The sequence below is a fragment of the Brassica napus genome, chromosome C4 (assembly GCF_020379485.1).
Source record: "Brassica napus cultivar Da-Ae chromosome C4, Da-Ae, whole genome shotgun sequence".
Lineage (NCBI taxonomy): Eukaryota > Viridiplantae > Streptophyta > Magnoliopsida > Brassicales > Brassicaceae > Brassica > Brassica napus.
In genome coordinates this window covers 32,668,283-32,685,327 of record NC_063447.1, presented here as the reverse complement: position 1 = coordinate 32,685,327, position 17,045 = coordinate 32,668,283, and the positions used below count along the sequence as shown (strand labels likewise).

General features: G+C 37.6%; 1 protein-coding gene across 1 annotated transcript; it reads left to right on the top strand.

Annotated features, from left to right (window-relative positions):
* Window positions 1–14,145: 14,145 nt before the first annotated feature.
* Window positions 14,146–15,945, top strand: BNAC04G23880D. The gene has a single exon (XM_013835682.3). The coding sequence runs from the start codon at window positions 14,521–14,523 to the stop codon at window positions 15,043–15,045; it is 525 nt and encodes a 174-aa protein (XP_013691136.1). The 5' UTR covers window positions 14,146–14,520; the 3' UTR covers window positions 15,046–15,945.
* The last annotated feature ends 1,100 nt before the right edge of the window (window positions 15,946–17,045 follow it).

Sequence of the window (17,045 nt, the reverse complement as noted above, 5' to 3'; positions counted from 1 at the left end):
ATGTCTTAAATGCTAGAAGTGTCTCTCCACGTTAAAACAAAGACAACAGTGTCTTATATGAAAAATTATTGGGTTCATTCCGAGGTTGACCTTCCAATAGTGTTTGAATATTTGCTATTTTTTAAAAACGGTAATAAAATTAAATATCCAAATTAGATTATATTTATAGAATAAAATAATAAAAATACATAAAAATAGTTACAAAAACAAATAAATTAATATTGTTAAGTCTTCAGAAAAATACTAAACCCTATACCCTAAATACTAAACCCTAAATCCTAAACGTTAAACCTTAAACTTTGGATAAACTCTAAATCGTTGGAAAATCTTAAATCCTAAATCATACATTAAAAACTAAATTTTAATAACACTAAACCCTAAATCCTAATCACTAAACCCTAAACCCTAAACCCTTGGGTAAACTCTGAACCCTTGGATAAATCATAAACTCTAGGGTTTAATTTTAAATATTTTTGATTTAGAGTTTATGATTTATCCAAAGGTTCATGGTTTATGCAAGGGTTTAGGGTTTAGAGATTAGGGTTTATGGTTTAGTGTTATTACGATTTAGTTTTTAATGTATGATTTAGGGTTTAAAATTTTCCAAAGGTTTACGGTTTATCCAAGATTTAAGGTTTATAATTTAGGGTTTGGAGTTTAGGATTTAGGGTATAGGATTTAGTATTTTGCTAACGGTTTAACAATATTTATTTATTTTTTTTGTAACTATTTTTATTGTTTTATTTAAAAAATATAATCTTATTTGGAAATTTAATTTTGTTTTTTTTTAAAAAAAGATATCAAATATCAAATACTCAAACACTATTGGAATCTAGAAAACCCAAGAATTTCTCGTTTTATATGGTAAACAGTTCGTTTATTCATATAAAGACAAATAAATACTAGGATGTGTTTAATTTTGGTTTCTTAAACCTTACGCAACGTTTAAATTAGTTTGATTTTTTTTTTTTGTTGCTAAAGATTTTACTATTAAAATGCAGGAGAGTGCAAATATTACAAGCATTATGCTAGTGGGGCCAAGTGGCCACAGTTTATATTAAAAAAATCAATCTGAGATAAGAGAAGCCCAATGTAGAAAGTTTGAACTGGGCCAAAAAGAGGCAAGACCCAAAGTGATCATGAAGAAAGGTTGATGTTAACGAAGAAGACAGAGATACAGCGATCATGGTGGTCAGCTTACGATCGAAGAGAACCGGATGAAGAGGAGATCATAAGACTCAGCCGCATTGGGAGCGATAGCTTGCGACTATGTTTCTGATCACCTGGTCTAATTGATGAAGAAGTACAGAAGGAGGCTTGAATTCATTCCCATGGATCCTGTTATTGCGTTCAGTCCAAACCAGATACAGAATAGTTTGCCAGCTGATGCAGAGAGATATTTGGATATATTTCAAACATCATTATTATCTGGTTTATTATTTATTTAAGTGTTTGTTTTTAATAGTTTTAAAGTTATTTGGATTTAACCGGGCCTCGTGGTCTGGTGGTATAGGAACCTCGGCTGAGGTGCCCGCCATCACAAGTTTGAGGCCCGGCCACAGCGGATTTAACACGGTTTCCGTTTGGCCGCCAGGACCCTCCAGTTTCGGTTGGACGCGGTGGGATAGTCGGACTTCGGTCCGGATACCTGGATTATCAAAAAAAAAAAAAAAAAAAAAGAAAAAGTTATTTGGATTTTATATAAATAGGCTTCTCACTACAAGAAAACAGCAAGGATACTGAGGGAAAAAATCGTCGGAATTTCGTCGGAATAACATTATTCCGACGACATACCGACGAAACAAGTCCTCGAAAATAATTCCTCGGAATTTTTTCTTTCCTCGGAAATCCCTCGGAATTTTCCGACGAAATTCTAAGGAAACAAATTTCCGAGGAAATTCCGAGGATCACTAGTTTGTCGGAAATCTCCTCGGAATATACCGAGGGAGAACTTCGTCGGGATATTTCCTTGGAAGTTCATCGATCAATGCGTTTTTGGACATATATCCATCGATCGATCCGTTTATAAAAAAACGTTCGGAATATACCGAGGGACATCTTCCTCGGAATATTCCGAGGAACATGTCCCTCGGTATATTCCGAGGAACATGTCCCTCGGTATATTCCGAGGAAAGGTGTACCTCGGTATATTCCGAGGAAGATGTCCCTCGGTATATTCCGAACGTTTTTTTATAAACAGATTGATCGATGGATATATGTCCAAAAACGCATCGATCGATCGAGTAAAAAATATAATTAATTTCCTCAGAATGTAAAAAATATTATTTAAAAAAAAAAAAAAATTTTGAAATTTAAATTCGAAAATATAAAATTAAAATTAAAATTGAAATCATATTAATTAATATTCAAAGTTTCACAAATAAAAATAAAACATTCCGAGTTTTTGGAAAAAAAAAAACTACGGGTCTGGCACGTCCGGGAACACCTCGTTCGGGTACATCCTCTGCATCATCTCCATCATTTGCTGGTTCAGCCTCCTCTGTGCCTCATAGCCCGCCTGTTGAGCCGCCATCTGGGTCTCCAACAAAGATATGCGATCATCCTTGTCCTTCAACTGAGCCGTAAGTACTTCTGGATCAACAAAGGGCGGTGGTGCAGAAGAAGGAGGAACCGACCGGGTGCGACGACCCAAACCGACCAAACGTCCCTTCTTCTTTGGAACCGACTGAATAGAAAATAGCCAAATTTACAAATTTAACCAAGAAATAAATGAATTGAACTTTAAAAAAAAAGAACTTACGGATTCAACGATTTCGTTGATTCGAAACCGGGACAAGTTGGTCGAAGCCGTCGAAGCGTCATCCTCGGTTTGAAGCTGAGACACTTCGTCTACCACCTGAGTTTGGACCAGGTCGACCACGTCCCTCACAAGACCGTCATCAATCTGGCCGGTCTTCTTGTTGGTATACTCCCTCCTCATTAGGGCGAGATCATCAACCGGCTCGCCATCATTTTCTTCCGCCTTGAAAAAAACATAAATTAAAGAAACATTAGAAATTAGAAGAAATGCACAATAAATTAAAATTCTGAAACTCAAATAATTGAAGAAAAAGCGGTTGAACTTACCATGCGATCTCCCAGAGTGGCAATAGATTGAGCACCCAAGTTATGCTTGTAGATGCCCTTCCCTTTACGGTCGCTCCTGCGGTTGGTGGAGTTGGTGGAAGAAGTTTCTTTCGTCTCTTCCTTATCCCAATGCGCACACAACTCCTTCCAGACCGTGTCGTTCATCGACTTTGAGACCTTTTAATAAATAAAAAAAAGAAAATAGTTTAATAAATTAAAAATAGTTTAATAAATTAAAAAATTGTTTAATAAATTAAATCGAACCTTATTGATTTCCCACTTCTTCTTCCACTCGTGGATCTGCTTCCCATAGTTGTCCATAACTTTATGGACGAAGTGGTGATAGATAAAGAGCGTCTCATCGGAATTCCAGTTGAACTCTTGCTGAAAAAAATACAATTAATAGAAAATTTATATTAAAGATTAAAAATATAAGTAAAAAATTAGAATACTTACCGCAAACTGACAAATTTGATGCGTAACCGTCTGGAAATTCCACATCGTTTGAAATCCAATCAAAGAACGCATCTTTTCCCTCTGCATCAAGTCGGTATATGGGAAAAGGAGCCCTCTGCGTAACAATGTGATCGATCGATTAGATTATCCCATCGATCGATAGAACAAAATCTCGGGAGCCTTTTTTTAAACGCATCGATCGATCCGTATTTGTACAAAAACGCATCGATCGATGCGTGTGCGGGAAACATAATTATAAGGCAAAACCCAAACTTTTTGGATCAAAACCTCAGAACTCTCATCCCCTCCGATTTCCCCTATAATTCGACTCCCCCCCTCCCTTTTTCTCTCTCTATAATCATCCGATTTGAACAATTTTGGGCTCTATTCCCCTTGATTTTTCGAGCTCTACCTGATTCCTACACTCGTTTTCACCCTAAGACAGGTATACTCCGCGAATCTCCACATTCTCAAATCGTGTTCTTGAGCAATTTTTTGGGTTTTGTGAATTTCTTATTTCCGTGTTGATTCCTTGATCAAATATGCATGAAACAGATGTTTAAACATGGAATAGAACACAATTGTCTGTGATCAACGAGTTTGGAACATGATTTGAGATGATTTAGGGATTGAGAATTTTTTTCAATTTGGTTTTTTTTATCACAACTCGCTTGTTTTTTTATCAAAACATATACTGCATACTCACTTGTTTCAAAGATTCTATTTTGTAGAGAATGAAGTGCACGAAAATATCAGCAAAGAAGAACACACAAGAAGAGGGTTCGTCTCAGCGAGAGAAGCAAAGGCCAAAGAAGTGGGATAAGTCTGATACCACCCACTACAACAACATGAAGAAGGTAGCCGTTCCGGCTACACAACTAGCATGTCCTGAGACGATGACAATATTGGGAATCAAATCAGACATTGAAGGGCTGTTCCAGAACATGGGTCTAGGCCAACTATACAACCTCAACGAACCCACTTATCCGGAGTTGGTACGCCAGTTCATAGCATCCGCATACGTCAGCCATCCCGATGATAGCCATCAGGAAGGTTTTCTGGCATTCGTAGTGCAGAAAGTATACTTTGAGGTATCTTTCACAGACCTCTGCGGACTATTTGGATTGAGTGCAGGGGAGAGGACATCTGGTCTTTATTGGACTTCAGAGCTGTTGAACTTCTGGGAAACGATTGGCACATGGGTTTATAGATTTTCTCAGGCAAAGGAGTCACTTATCCGGAGCCCAGTACTGAGATATGCCACACGCCTCATTGGCTCATTGCTATACGGGACAACCACAGCCGCATCAGTCACGCAATGGGAGTTGTGCCTCCTGTACTAAGGTGTGAGGCATTTGCTACCGGCATTTGGAAACTCTACATTCCCACCTGCTACTGCCTTCAACATGGGAGCGGTGCTGGCCGCAAACTTAGCAGGATACAAGGGGAAAGTAACCAAATCCAAGAGCAGTGCATGTGGAGTTGGTGCAGTGATTACTCGGATCCTTAAACATGTGGGTGTAGACTGCGAGAACCATCAGGTAGCACTGGACAGATCAAAGAACATTGCTTGGAACTACCTGGATGTCATTTCTCTAGTAAGTAAGGAGTTCATAGCTGGTCCCCACTCGAGGATCGATCGGGATGGTCCTTACGTCTACGTATTCCAGGACCGAGCGAAGAAAACACTCTACTGCCACCTACCTCAGATCGGCCTGACTGCTCTACTTTCAGAGGCTGCAGTTGAGTTCCTACCCCCTGCTACCGCACTAGTAGACAAGCCATCCTTCTTCACGCCAAAATATCAGACCAAAGGCAAGGCCGTGGATGATGTAGAAGGAGAAGATGAGGCTGCACAAGCCATTCCAGATGATTCACAACCCCATCAGCTACTCCCATCAGACTCCAGCCAGTACAAGCTGCAAGAGCTTCCACCGAACACCACTTCGCGCCAGCAACAACATTGGAGAGATCAGAGCATAAAGACAAACAACGACATGCTACACAAGATCTGGGCTGCCATTTCACGTATCAGGCCGTGTCGTTGCCAAAAGGATGATGTAGTTCATCGGGACAACTCTCCATCCAGCTCTGGTTCGGGTTCGAGTGGTACACACATGGTAAGAAAGAGGTCCAAGAGACCCAAAGATGCATGAACATCTGGAGCAGGAGACGAGGAGTAGGAGCTATGTTTTTTTTCGGTTAATTTTGAACTTAGTTTTGAACTTAGTTTTTTTTTATTTTTTTTCTTAATTATGAGTTCGTATTTCTTTTACATGGTTTCTTCGTTTTATTTGGTTGTGTTTTGAGCAGTTTTTAATTCGTATTCTGCTTTGCCTTGCTAGATAAACCAAATAACTAATATCAGAGGAAAGAGGTTATATCAAGTGTTCCTCGGAATTTCCTCGGTATTTCTTTAAAAAAAAAAAAAAACAATGGTAGTCTGTTTCTGAGTCATCATCACCAGATGAATCTGAATCTGGATCTTGGTGAAACTCTCCAATCACTAGTTCATCCTCTACGTGAACGACGGCTTCCTCTCCGAAGTCGGTTAAATCGACTACAAGGCCAACTCCAGCTAAATCTTCTGCTGCACTTAAGTTGCCGGATGTGCTTGGTTGTAGTGGGTCTTCCAGCTCAGAACTTCCCTGAACTCGGCCTCTCGGGTTGAGTCTTGTAACAGTAACCCATGGATCATCTCTGTTCCTTACCCGGGGGTACTTGATATAACAAACCTGTAACATTTAGAAAAATTATAAATTAATACACATGATGATGAATCATTCTGAATAATTAACATTTATTTACCTGATCGGCCAGAGAAGCAAGAATGAAAGGATCATAATATTCTTTCGCCTCGAATTTACTGATGTAACACCAAATGCATCTGTTCTCACACCTCGATCTGGAGTGTTGTCGTGCCAATCACAATAGAAAACAGTACAGCGCAATCCAACCATGCCCAAATACTTGATTTCCAAAATCTCATGTATGCGTCCGTAGTATACATCATCTCCTGATGCAGAACAAACGCCAGCATCATAAGTCTTACTCGAACGTCTCCTCTTCTGAGTTGTGAATGCATATCCTCGAGTACAAAATCTCGGATATGACTTCACAACAAAGTTTGGTCCAACGACCATCTCACGTATCCAATCGTCAAATGTTTCACCTCTGGCCAAACCAGCAGACACCTATTAATAGCACATATATGTATGTTATATCAATAAATGTGAATTAGTATAAATATGTGATAAAATATATTTTAATTTGTTTAAAGCACTCACATAAGTAAACATCCATCCGGTAAATTCTCTCTGCTTCATTTCTTCTAGTTCGTCCTCTGTGGCGTATCTATACTCGAACCGCTTTTCTGCCATGAAAATCCTGTATATGATGACAATAATGTAATTAATTAAGATTTAAATTTCAACTTGTTAAAATAAAAAATTGTAAGCTAATTTATTTACCACTCATATTGAAGAACGTCTTTTCATCATGCCGAGCAGGTCTTCTGTTTTTGGTCTGAACTTCTGCTGGAAAGTAGTACTCGACAAAGTTTGAAGTTTCTTCATTGATCATCTATGCGACTATAGAACCTTCCACCCTACTTAAATTTTTCACCATCTTATTCAAATGGAACATATACCGCTCATACAGATACATCCATCTATACTGCACAGGACCACCAAGTTCCAATTCTCTTGCCAAGTGAATAACAAGATGCTCCATAACATCAAAAAATGAGGGAGGAAATATCTTCTCAAGGTTGCACTGAATCACGGCTATGTTTAGTCTTCAAATTTTCAATACCTTCAAGAGTCACTGATCTCGTGCATAAATCGCGGAAGAAACCACTTATCCCTGCAATTGCTTCATGAACATTTCGTGCTAATAGTTCCTTGAAGGCGAACGGAAGGAGGCGCTGCATCATTACATGGCAATCGTGGCTTTTCAAGCCAGTAAACTTTCCTTCCTTTCTGTCGATACAGTTACGCAAATTTGATGCGTAACCGTCTGGAAATTTCACATCGTTTGAAATCCAATCAAAGAACGCATCTTTTCCCTCTGCATCAAGTCGGTATATGGGAAAAGGAGCCCTACCATTCTCATCAACATGAAGTTCTGAACGAGCACATATATCGACTAAATCCAGTCTTGACTTCAAATTATCCTTTGTTTTACCTTGAACATTAAGGATCGTGTTCATGAGATTGTCAAAAAAGTTCTTCTCAATATGCATGACATCTAAATTATGCCTTAGCAGATGATCCTCCCAGTATGGCAGATCCCAGAAAATACTTTTTTTGTGCCAGTTATGTAGTTCTCCAACAGCATCTACCGGAAAACGCTCATGTCCACCGACGTCTGGCGTCCTTTCTGCACCAAAATCTCTTAGTTGTATCTTCAAATCTTTCCCACAAATTTCCGGAGGTGGACTGTCAAACACCCTCTTGTTCTTCGTAAACAAATTCCTACTCCTACGATATGGATGATCAGGTGGTAGGAATCTCCTGTGACAGTCAAACCAACACGTTTTCCTTCCGTGTTTTAGTTGGAAAGCATCAGTGTTATCTTGACAATATGGACATGATAGCCTTCCATGCGTTGTCCATCCAGACAACATACCATATGCTGGAAAATCACTTATTGTCCACATTAGTACTGCCCGCATTTGAAAGTTTTTTTTACACGAAACATCGTATGTTTCAGCACCTTGAGCCCATAGTTGTTGCAACTCATATATTAGTGGCTGAAGAAACACATCAAGTGATCTCTTAGGATGCTCTGGTCCGGGAACGAGAATCGAGAGAAACAAAAACTCTCGTCGCAAGCACAAGTTTGGGGGTAGGTTGTATGGTGTAAGAATGACGGGCCATAGAGAATACTGTCTTCCACTCTTGCCAAACGGACTGAAACCATCAGTACATAATCCAAGGTAGACATTTCTTCTCTCATACGCAAAGTCGGGATACTTTGATTGGAAATGCTTCCACGCTTTTGCATCTGAAGGATGTCTGATCTCACCATCTGTTGAGTGCTCCGCATGCCATCTCATTGGTTGCGCTGTGCGTTCAGACAGATACAACCTCTGCAACCTTTCCGTCAAAGGTAAATACCACATCCTTTTATATGGCACTGGAACTCTTCCACTCGTATCTTTATAACGAGGCTTTCCACAAAATTTGCATGTAACCCGCTGTTCATCCGCCCTCCAATAAATCATGCAGTTGTCGCTGCATACATCTATTACCTGATACGATAAACCAAGACCAGCTACGAGTTTCTGAACCTCGTAGTATGAACCAGGAGCTACATTATCCTCGGGTAGAATACCTTTTACAAAATCAGCAATCGCATCCACACAGTCTTCAGCCAAATTATAATCTGTTTTAATGCCCATCAATCTTGTAGCAGATGATAAAGCTGAATGACCATCTCTGCAACCTTCGTACAATGGTTGCTTTCCAGCATCCAACATATCATAAAATCTCCTAGCTTGTGCATTGGGTAAATCTTCCCCTCTAAAATGATCATTTACCATCTGCTCAGTACCTACACCATAATCTACATCCGTTCTAATTGGTTCTTCTAATCTAACCGCTGGCTGAGGTTCGCTAGTACTACCATGTTCATAATCAGTTTCCCCATGATGATACCAAATTTTGTAACTTCGTGTAAACCCACTCAAATATAGATGAGTCCAAACATCCCACTCTTTAATAACCTTTCTATTTTTACAATTAGAGCAAGGACATCTTAATATACCTGTTTTTGCTTCCGGTTGTCGGTGAACTAACCCCATGAATTCGGTTATACCTCGTTGGTATTTTTCCGTAAGCAATCTCGTGTTCGGATCCAAATGAGGTCGATCGATCCAAGAACGAAAATAATTTGAAGAAGACATATTTTTTATGAATCAAATTCATGTGTAAATAGAATAAGAGGGAGGATGAAGATATGGAGTGAATGAAGAGGAAGCGGAGTGCTTGTATTTATAGTTTAAATCCTGCCGACAGACCGAGGAAATTCCGACGGAATTCCGACGCCAACGGCTAGTTCGTCGGAATTTCCTCGGAATTTTGTAAAATCCCCCAACGGCTCTCCAACGGCTATAATATTTCCTCGGAATTCATCGGTTTTTTCCGAGGAACACATATTTCCTCGGAATATTCCGACGGATTGATATTTCCTCGGAATTCCGTCGGTATATTCCGAGGAAATTCCGAGGAAACCAAATTTTGTGTTTCCTCGGAATTTTCTCGGAAATTCCTCGGGATATTCCGAGGATTTCATTTTCCATCGGAATGTCCGTCAGAATATCGCTGTTTTCTTGTAGTGTAAATATCCGTCGGAATTTCCTCGGAATATTTTCATTAATTCGAGGAAAAAAAATATCCTGTGCATGTATTTCTATTAATTTATATTGTTCCTCGGAATTTCCTCGGAATATTCCGAGGAAATACCGAGGAACTAGTGTTTGGGGTTTCAAAACATCAATTTTTTTTGCCGTATTTCATTTCTTATACAATTGTAATGCATACCATTGAGGATTCTTTGTATAGATGAGTATAAACCATGAAATAAAAAATTTCAAAACGAATTGAAAGTATTCCCTTTACCGTTCATTAAAGTGTATAAGTGTTTCTCTTATGTTGTGGGATTTCATTCATACAATCGGAAAAGTGTTAATTATAGGGTAATGAACAAATTTTTGACTTCATAATGAACGTAAGACACTTAATAAGGGTTATATAGGTGTTATTCAAACCGCAAAACGTTGTTTTCGGTTTAAAAACCCTATTTCCTCGGAATTTCCTCGGAATATTTCGAGGGAATTCCGAGGAAACCCTTTTCTTCCTCGGAATTCCATCGAAATATTCCGAGGAAATTCTGAGGAACTAGTGTTTGGGGTTTCAAAACGTCAATTTTTTTTAAACGGATCGATCGATGGATATATGTCCAAAAACGCATCGATCGATCACTAAGATGGACCAAAGCGTAACAATGTGATCGATCGATTAGATTATCCCATCGATCGATCGAGGATATCAAGTGTTCCTCGGAATTTCCTCGGAATATTCCGAGGAAATTCCGAGGAACTAGTGTTTGGGGTTTCAAAATCTCAAATGTTTTTTTATAAACGGATCGATCGATGGATTTATGTCCAAAAACGCATCGATCGATCACTAATATGGACCAAAGCGTAACAATGTGATCGATCGATGGGTATATGTCCAAAAACGCATCGATCGATCACTAGTTCGTCGGAATTTCTTCGGAATTTTGTAAAATCCCTATAATATTTCCTCGGAATTCATCGGTTTTTTCCGAGGAACACATTTTTCCTCGGAATTTCCTCGGAATATTCCGACGGATTGATGTTTCCTCGGAATTCCGTCGGTATATTCCGAGGAAACCCAAATTTTGGGTTTAAATTCCTCGGGAAATTCCGAGGATTTCATTTTCCGTCGGAATGTCCGTCAGGATACCACTGTTTTCTTGTAGTGTCTTATGCCTAGAGTTGTATTTTAGTTTATGATTTGATTAATAAAAGTTAAGAGATTTCTCTTTATTCCTTGTTTTCGGCTAGATCATTGGTGATCTCAACGAATTTAAGAAGACATTGATCTTAGGCATTCTTAGACTAAATAAGATCCTTGTATTATTCTAGTTTTCCGGGTATTCTTAGAATCAACGGATCTCTAGTTCTATCCCTAGAAGCTTCTGCTACATCACCAGCAAAGAAGAAGTAGTTTTCTGTGTAGTCTGTTGGCTGAGAAAGCTCTGAGATCAGTCAACGTTCTGTCCCAGTTGCTTGTTGGAGCTAGTTGACAGCGATGAGCCGTTGGTTCCCGAACATTCCAGGTGTAAGTGCATTCAAAGTATAGGTGGGAACGAGATTTGTTATGGTGTTGATAGAGGACACATAAGCCATCAGTTTGGAGACCCCATTGCAACATTTTGTCCTTTGTGGGGCAGCTATTCTGAACAATCAACCAGCTGAGGAATTTGTGCTTAGGGATCCCTCCAGAGAACCAAATTTCTTTGTGTCAGGTAACTTGTGGAATTTCATTCCGCAGTAAGTTGTAGATATGTCTAGTAGAATAACTTCGCATCGCTAGGCCGTTTGGAGACCATTCATAGCAGTCTGGTATGTTTGTGAGAGTAAGTGAAGTGATGTGAGAATAGTTAATTACATGTTCTTCCAACCTTGCTGCAGGAAGCACCCAGTGATCCGATTCCCATAGCTCAGCTAGGTACTGTTCGATCGAATCTCTAGCGCTAACGAAGACTGACCTTGAAGAAATGAGCTTATTCTAATTTCTACCCAATGGTGACCAGTTAGAAGACCAGAAATAAGTAGTTTCTCCATTACCGACAACAACTTTGATCCATGGGTAAGCAGTATTCCGAAGTTGAATCAACTGATTTGCCATCCATAAATGTTTTTGTTTTGTGGTGATGACCCAGAAGTTGTTGATGTCCCCCCTTGTAGGACTTCGGTTGTGATCTCTTTTCGATATCTAATTGGGAGTTAAAAAATTCAGTCCTCAGCAAACCTTTTTGTGGCTCATTCTACTTCTTGTGTTGCGCCACATTTATACATCCATTTTTTTCTTAAAAAGTAAACTTATTCAATAGTAGTAAAACCACAAAATATATTGGTTTTTATGCAATAAAATACAAAGAAGGCAGACCAATCTACGTTGTGGTTCACTCTACTTCTTGTGTTGCACGATACATATACATAATTTGTCTTCTCCAAAACAAACTTGTGTTACATAAAATCAATTTAATATAAGTAGAACCACAAAATTATAGTATTGGTTTTTAATTTTTATGCAATAAAATACAAAGAAGGCAGACCAATCTACGTCGTATACTCGTATGATTGTATCTGTATAGATTACGTGTATGTGGTTCACAATTTATTTTGCGTGTCAATACTAATCGACAACTTGACACAAATCACACCTATATATTAACGGTATGATTGGTTTCTCTGCTACCACCTACAAGCGCAACTTTTGCGATTGATTGCGGTTATTGGCGTTTTGCAACAATCACTCAAACCTCTTCAAACCGTTTTAAACCTCATAAATTCAAAAACTGGTTCCAGGTAGCATTTGCGGCTGCGGGCGGTTGCGGAATGATACTTTTTTTCACAATATAAATACAAAAATAAAAATATTCAATAAAAAATTTAAATTGGAATTATAAAATACTATATTTTAATTAATATTATAAAATTTTAAAATAAAATTATTTTCTATAATTTTAAAAAATTTAAAAATATAACTTTCTAAATATAATTTTTATATTTATTATAATATTATGAATTTTGATATTTTTATAATTATATAAAATGTAAATATTGTTAATTTATTATTTAACCGCTGTTGTATTTGGTAGTAAACCAGTCATAAGTATCCCGCAAACGCACCAATTTATAATCATATAACCAGTCGTATAAATCTCTTAAAACCGCTAGAAACTGCAAACACCCGCATCCGCAAACTCCCGTAACCGCAACCGCTGCGTTTGAACCAGTCATGCCCACGTATCAAGATCCTTTTTTATTTAAATATTTTTAATGTCTATAACAACATTTTCTCGTTAAGAATTAGGAAATAAAAATAGAACTTAACTTAGGTTAATAATAAAATATTATTTAAAAAAAAAAATAATAATAATAACGTTAATTTTAATGACGCTAATACCACTAACAAAACCCTAAATCCTAAATTCTAAACTCTAAACCCTAAATCTAAACCCTAACCCCTAACCCAAATCTTATACCCTAAATCCTAAACCCTAAACCCAAATTCTAGATCCTAAACCTAAATCTTATAACCTAAACCCAAATCCTAGACCCAAATTCTAGATCCTAAACCTAAATCTTATAACCTAAACCCAAATCCTAGACCCTAAACCCAAACCGTAAACCCTAAACTTAAACCGTAGACCCTAAACCCAAACCTTAGACTATAAACTCAAACCTTAAACCAAAAAGGAAAAACATCAACATTAACCCAAATCTTTAGGGTGTAGAGTTTGGGTTTAGGGTTTACGATTTGAGTTTAGAATCCAGGATTTGGGTTTAGGGTATAGGGTTTTGTTTTATAATCTAGAGTTTGAGTTTAAGATTTAAAATCTATGGTTTGAGTTTAGGGTTTAGAGTTTAGATTTAAGTTTGCGGATTTAAATTTATGGCTTAGAATTTAGGATTTAGCTAGAGCGTTAACGTCGTTAAAATTGACGTCATATTATTTTTCTATTATTTTAGATTTGTTTTAAAAAAATTTTTTTTATTATTTATCTAGGTGACAATCTGATTGGTAATAGGAAATGTGGTATATTTAAAAGTTCATCTTACGAGGTAAACCTAAATTTTCATCATAAAAATAAGAGACTATTCACATAATAATAATTTTTCGAGAAATTACAAAACACAATTTTTTAACTAAATTACAAAACGCATACTAGTGCAAAAAAATTATTCAGAAAATAACAAGGAAATGAGTGACAGAAAAGTCAGGAAAATCTTGTATAAAGTCCCGCTAGTGTTGTTCACTTTAATGCATGGAGAGAAAAGAAAACACAAAATAAGTGGGAGAAAGAAAGAAAGAGTGTTGAAATAAGCTTGTCTCATTTAAATGAGAATGAAGAAGGAACAATTGAGGAAGAAGATTAGAAATCTAGGCATTGAAATGGAGAGAGGAGCAACCTACGTATGAGAAGAAGATGAAGATTCCATTAGTCATGTGTGGAGCACGTGATCATAAAATAAAAGGAAATAATCTTATTTAAGTAAGAATAGGAAATAGTTAATTTCGCATATTTTGACTAGAAGTTTTCCTTTAATTCTATAAAGCTTTTGCTAAGCTCATATGAGAATGACACAGATCAATAAAATTTTTTTTTTCAAACCAGAAATCCTAACAAAGAGTCTCCCTCTTGAGTCTTTAAGTCATGCAGCTCAAATCATCATCTTCTACTTTATCACCGTCCATGAAACTCAAAACCCGGATCCAAAATCTCCTCGCACACCCTCTCTACCGTTTCCTTAGAGCTGTCTCTAGAGCTAAATCAGTATTTCTAGAGATCTTTAAACACAAAAACAAGAAACTAAAGCTCACTATGTTTTATCCAAGAAAGGCTTCAAAGAATCAACGCAAGATCTATTTCGGATCGTTTAGGTTTCACTACAACTGGTGTTCTTCTGATGTTGTTCCTGTCCCTCAGCCTTTCCCTTTTTCTGTCTCTGACATCAATGGTGGAGAATATGATGAGTCTCAGCTCTCTGGCTACCTCGAGTGGCTGGAGCACAAGAAGGTGGATGATTTGGAAGAGATCAGAGATGTTGGAGTAGTGGATGATAATAATGATATTAATCATTTGGCAGATATGTTCATCGCTAATTGTCATGAGAAGTTCTTGCTCGAGAAGGTCGAATCTTACAGAATGTTTCAAGAAACGTTAGAAAGGGGTTTGTGAAATATCAGAGGCGAAACATAGATTTTGACTTTTGTCTCATTCGCTAATAATCATGTTGTAAAATCTTCGCTAGCTTGATTTGATGATAATATATATTGCCAAAAGGTGGTGATAGTGTATCTTGAAAGTTTTGGGGGGTAATGTGTGAGAAGTGAAACTTTGGGGGTAGTAGTGAAACATGATAATATAATAAGAATTACTATTGCTGTCCATCTAACTGGGTACATTTAGTTAAGTTGTGAGTTTTGATTAGTGTTTCGTAAACTGCATCCAACTTGCATATTACTTAATTATGCTCAATCTTGAGAAAATTTTAAGAGATTAATTAAACGACGATGTGATAAATTAGAACTACAGGTGATTTTTCAGAAGAAACAAAAAAGAATTACAAAAGATATAATTGAAATTTGAAAGACAAGAAAATACCTTTGTTAAAACTTAAAACCAAAACAGAATTAAAAATGGACATAGGTAATGCATGATGGTACACTAAAACATCTTTTTTTTTGAATGAATTTTAAATTTTATTCATCAAAAGCCTTGTTACATCTTTGTGTAAACCTATTTAAGTACAGAAAAACTCATAACTCAAAGAAAACTTACACTCCTCTTTTAAACTCTAGTTTGAAACCAAAATTGAATGGCACACTCCATGCCTCTCCTCCTTCTTGTACTCAACAGACTGAACTTGTTTCTTAGAGCATGCGCAACGGGAATCCTTAAGTGAGAATCCTTAGGGAAAAAATAATTAAATAATCAGTGGATCCCACCAAAAGCTAAGGATTCAATCCTTAAAATTCCTAAATAAAGACTCTTTCTTAGTGAATCCTTGCACTATTTGCGGGTCCCCACGACTACGTGGCGGCCCGTGAATGGTCATCGTTTTTTTTTTTTTTTTTTTTTAAATCCAAAAAATTCAGGATTAATCTGAAATGTCCTTGTCGCTAAGGACTCCAATGAGTCTCACCGCTGCGCATGCTCTTATATCTTTACCAGTGAGTTTTTTCAAAACGGATATATGCATCAGCTTCTCCCCATGTCGAACATAATTCCTTACCCTCCATATTGCATAGACAGCCGCTTGAAAGGCATATCTTATACAGAAAATACTCTTCTTATCATAACGCCCACTTGAGATTATCCTCACCATTTCAGACCAATCTAGTGTGAAAACATCCCCCAAAATACCTTTTACAAGATGTTCCCACAGCTGTATAGCATAAGAACATTCGAAAAATAAGTGATTTCGAGTCTCCACATCAGTCTTGCACAACACACAGGTAGTATCTATCCCCTGGCTCCACCTCGATACCCTGTCCATGGTGGATAATCTTCCCCTCATGGCTAACCATGTCATGAATGCGTACTTAGGTGTAGCCATTGAAAACCAATTTCCCCGCGTCCAAAGACATTGCACACTTGTTCCTCTTAACAGCATCCAAGTTTCATTTGTTGAAAAAATCTCTCGATACCCCGACTTTCTCCTCCAGATACTGACATCAACCTTCTCACTCTGAATCTTACTTCTCACATATTCAAGAGCCGCCTCATTCTCTCGCAGAACCTCTGATCTATGACGTCTTTTCTGTCTTAAATTCAGCACCGCTTCCTCCAGAGTGGCTTCCTTCCTTATACCCAAATCAATAAACCCTCTCTCACCCATAAGATCAAATATCACACCCTTCTCAGACCAGCAATCATACCAAAATGAGATGTGTCTCCCATTGCCAATTTCAATCTTGTAGAATGTCTTCGCTATCTCCCTAAGCTTCAGCATCTTTCTCCACATCCAAATACCCACCCGAAAATTTACTTTCACTTCCCAAAAGCTTCTCTTTTTTAAAAGATATTCTTTAATCCATTTTCCCCATAAAGAATCTCCTGCAAGCATCCTCCATATAAGTTTTAATCCATACACTGTATTCACCTCTTTCAAAGATCTAACTCCAAGACCTCCTTCATTTAAAGGTTTACATATTTCCCTCCAAGCCACCTTAGCT